The sequence below is a fragment of the Vanessa atalanta genome, chromosome 14 (genome assembly GCF_905147765.1).
Source record: "Vanessa atalanta chromosome 14, ilVanAtal1.2, whole genome shotgun sequence".
NCBI classification, from domain to species: Eukaryota; Metazoa; Arthropoda; class Insecta; order Lepidoptera; family Nymphalidae; genus Vanessa; species Vanessa atalanta.
The window spans coordinates 2,168,258-2,172,171 of NC_061884.1; the positions used below are offsets into that span (position 1 = coordinate 2,168,258).

The 3,914-nt window shown below is 29.6% G+C and overlaps 1 protein-coding gene across 1 annotated transcript; it reads left to right on the forward strand.

The window, feature by feature from the left end:
- Nucleotides 1–278: 278 nt before the first annotated feature.
- Nucleotides 279–3,914, forward strand: LOC125068652. The gene is made up of 4 exons (XM_047677914.1): nt 279–487; nt 1,415–1,585; nt 1,940–2,120; nt 2,978–3,914. The coding sequence occupies exons 1-4, from the start codon at nt 401–403 to the stop codon at nt 3,106–3,108; spliced, it is 570 nt and encodes a 189-aa protein (XP_047533870.1). The 5' UTR covers nt 279–400; the 3' UTR covers nt 3,109–3,914.

The following is a 3,914-nucleotide window of genomic DNA, read 5'->3' on the forward strand; positions in this document are numbered from 1 at the left end:
GGTAAATTTAGAATTTTATTTTATTATTTCATGTACAATACAAATTTAACACAGGCACACACACGCACACGCACACACTTTCGAAAAACCCAAACAAAGATAACTTCTTATGCTTAATTATATTTTAGAATGAATTCCCGATTTTGTCGTTTGTTTTTATTCCCACAAACTATTACATATTTTTACAAAGCTACATATTATAAATAAAGCAATAATAAACTGATAAATTTATCTTTATAAACGATGCTAATGTCAGCTTTGGGTCAGAAGTAACGCGATCGCACAATACATTACAACAGCTTGTAAATAATAAACCGTTATAGGAAGAAGTCGTTCCAAAAAAAAAAAAAATTGATGTTCGAAATTTAAATATTTTCTACATTCATTTTTAAATATAAAAATGAAGTGTGAAATTCCAGAATTTGCAAGATGTTGTTTTTGCTTTCCCCTCAGACTTGGATTACTTGTGTGGACTTATGTGAAATTAGTAAGTATTTTTCTTAGTTTTTTTTTTATTATCAATACAACATAAAGTACTATTAATACTTAGTTAATATAAGTAATGAGAATAATAATAATACTGAATGAATGTATAACTAATTTCGGTAAATTAGTAAGAAGTCTCTGGCGGAGTAGAAGCATTGTTAAATTCATTGTCGTGCACAAAAATTCGTCGTCAAAGCACATGAAAATTTAGTGGTGCTTGTCAGGGTTTGCACCCACAATCATCGGTTAAGATGCACGCATTCTAACCCCTGGTCCATCTCGGCTTTGTTTAAGAGGCAGATCCCGTGAATTTGGCTCCAATTCGATCCAAAACCGTTTCATAAATACAGCTTTCATTTCCATATCTACAAACCAAATTTGAAGCAGCTAGATGATATAACCTCCAAACCTTTTTCTTAGTCCTTTCGTTTATAATATTAGTCATTACACAAAAAAATTATCAAAGGAAGATAATTAAATTATACAAAAAATATGAACGTACCCAAAATGGTTTTTAAAATATCCTTCATACATACTCACTATGGATTTTGCGAAAAAATGACGTTTTGAACGTCGACGAAACTGTTATCGGATTTATGGAAGTAAAATTAAAATTGGTGGTTAAGTGCAGTAGTATTGTATTATAAATAAACATATATTAATCATAAACTCTTAGTAGTGCTCAATATAGCAAAAAAGTATACAGTAGTAAAAGTATACAGTTATTAGCAAATCGCATGAAATACGTAAATCTAAGGTTTGTTTAGCTTTTTACCTACTTCCATTGGAATAGGATATATAATATCTTAGTTCACAAGGTTGGTGGTGATTTGGCGCTGGATATTTCTCACAGTGCCAAATTACCTTAGGATGACCCATTCAGCAGTCCTACTACATATTTGAAATAATCATTTTTGTATTGTTGCAGATATTCATCTTACTACTTTTGGTCGACCTCATATTTCTTGTAGTAACACACCTTACGCACTTTTACTACGACTTTGGGGTGAATTTCATAGTCATAAGCTCAATCCTATTTTCGATTTTTTTATGTGTAGATTTTGCTTTTCACATAATATTAATCGTCAGTGCTCATACGGTAAGTTGTATATGTGTATATATAACCTTACCTTAAAATATGGCAGCATGTGATTATTTCGATTGCTACCATTCAGTTATTTCATTCTAAATATTAATGTAGCTATAAATGTTATTTAGATTGTTATAAACAATTCAGCCTTCCTTTTTTCGAATTTCAAAACCAATTTTGACAGAAGTCTTTAAGTAATGCCGTGACACTTTAGCAGCTGTTTTCCAATTTAAAAGAGTATTTAACAGCAAATATATATTTTTTTTATTATCTGTGAAGCTATTTACACAGAAAAGTAATACATATAAACTGTTACTTGGAACTATTTCTATAGTATTTCAAACAATTTTTGTTCGTTTACAGAAAGAATATAGAAAAATGAAGTGGTTCTATAAAGAAGCAATGGTTGCTTTGTGTTTATATATATTTGGTTTATTCTGTTTCACCGTCTACGTGGTATATGACTTCAATTTTTCCCTCAAGTACATTACCTTCATCGTGTATATCCTGTTGTTTATTTGGTCGATATTCTTCTGGGTCACAAGTGAGTACATCTACTATAATTTACATATTATTTTCCGTTTTACTATTTTATATAAACCGAGATTGTGGGTACGTTTCGATAAAAGAATGATCACATTATCAATCTCTATTTCATCTCAATTATATTAATCTGATGTATGCATTGTTTGTTATATACGAAATAATAAGGATTCGATAAACCTGGAGAGATTCTATATCGATTGTGTAAACGTATTTATTATTTTCAATATATCTTTACGTAAGTATTAAAATTAAATTATTATAAGTACTATTTTAAAATAGTATATAAATAATATTAACAAGGCAAAAAAAACGTATCCTTAATTAGGTTATGAATAATAATTTATTTATTTTTAATAAGTTTTCATGCAATCGAAATAAGTAAATGATCATATTTACAGTACTGTACTATTAAATACTGATAAGAATTAACAAATTTTAAAAGTAGTTATATGTAATTATATTATCTCTATTCCAACCATAAGAGGAGTAAAGCTTAATTTGACAGCTAATTGACGCGATATCATTGGTCGAGAGTTTTTTTAGTCAATGTTATTCATTATGGATTTGTGAAGAAGCCGTTTCAAAACGCCTTTTTTTCATCGACGAAATTTTGTCGGAATTTTGGAAATAAAATTAAAGTTGATATAATAATATGGAATAGGTAATACTGTATTATAAATACTCAAAAACTAAATAAATAATCATAAATTCTTAGTAGTGCATTAATGTAGTTAAGTTATTAGCAAATCGCGTGAAATATGTAAATCTAAGGTTTGTATATCTTTATTCCTACTTCGATTGGAATAGGCTATAGATATATATTCTAATCAACCTAATAAACTTAATACGTTTCAGTTAGTCAGGCGTATCTAATAATGCTGGTTCGAAGCGAGGCTCTGAAGCTAGAAAGGAGTACGAATTTCGAGTTCACAAATCGTGCAGTGGACGCTGAGGACGCAATTTATAACAACGATATTGTAGCTTAATATATCTGTTTCTTTGTTACCTCATCACGACTAAACCACAGACCGCAATTATCTGATAAAGGTACTCTGAGATAAGTTCAAATGCTGTGGTTCATGGGATTTTAAGAAAAAAATTGATTTGAATGGAGTACAAAAAGTTAATATTAATAGTAGTTTTAGAAAAGTTTGGATTGCTACCGCTTTCTCATTATTACCATTGCCAGAGCTGACGTTAGATCAAGATAATCTTAAACGGGGATTGCGGGCTCAAACCTAATCAAGCACTATTTGATTTTCATTTATCATCAAATTACTTTATGTTTCTAATTCTTCTCGTACTTGGCGAAGAAGAGATGCATATATATTTGGGGAAACCTGGATTCCACCAAATATTTCTCGAAAACCCTAAAAGGAAAAATAAATGGTGTAGTCCAGCATCGGGAGATGAACAAGTTGGTAAAGACTTTTAAGGTCAACTTAATTACGACAAACCAGAATACATGGTGCTTTGGCTGGAAATATGGAAATCCTATAGCTTGCATCATATTAATAATATGACAAATGCTTTTTACTTTACACCTTTGAAAGGTCATGCAAAAACAAATGATTAACGATAAGTTGACATGGTGGCTTTTTCATTCAGCCAACTCGATACAAACATGGCGATATATCGTTCAAAATATTAGTGTTTTGTTTGAAATATAAAATAAAAAAATTCACTTAAGAATATTGTTATATAATAATAATTAAAAAGAAAAAAAAATTTGGAGTTTGTCATAAGTACGACAAAGCTCGTAAATTAAAAATAAAATTACAATAACGATGGA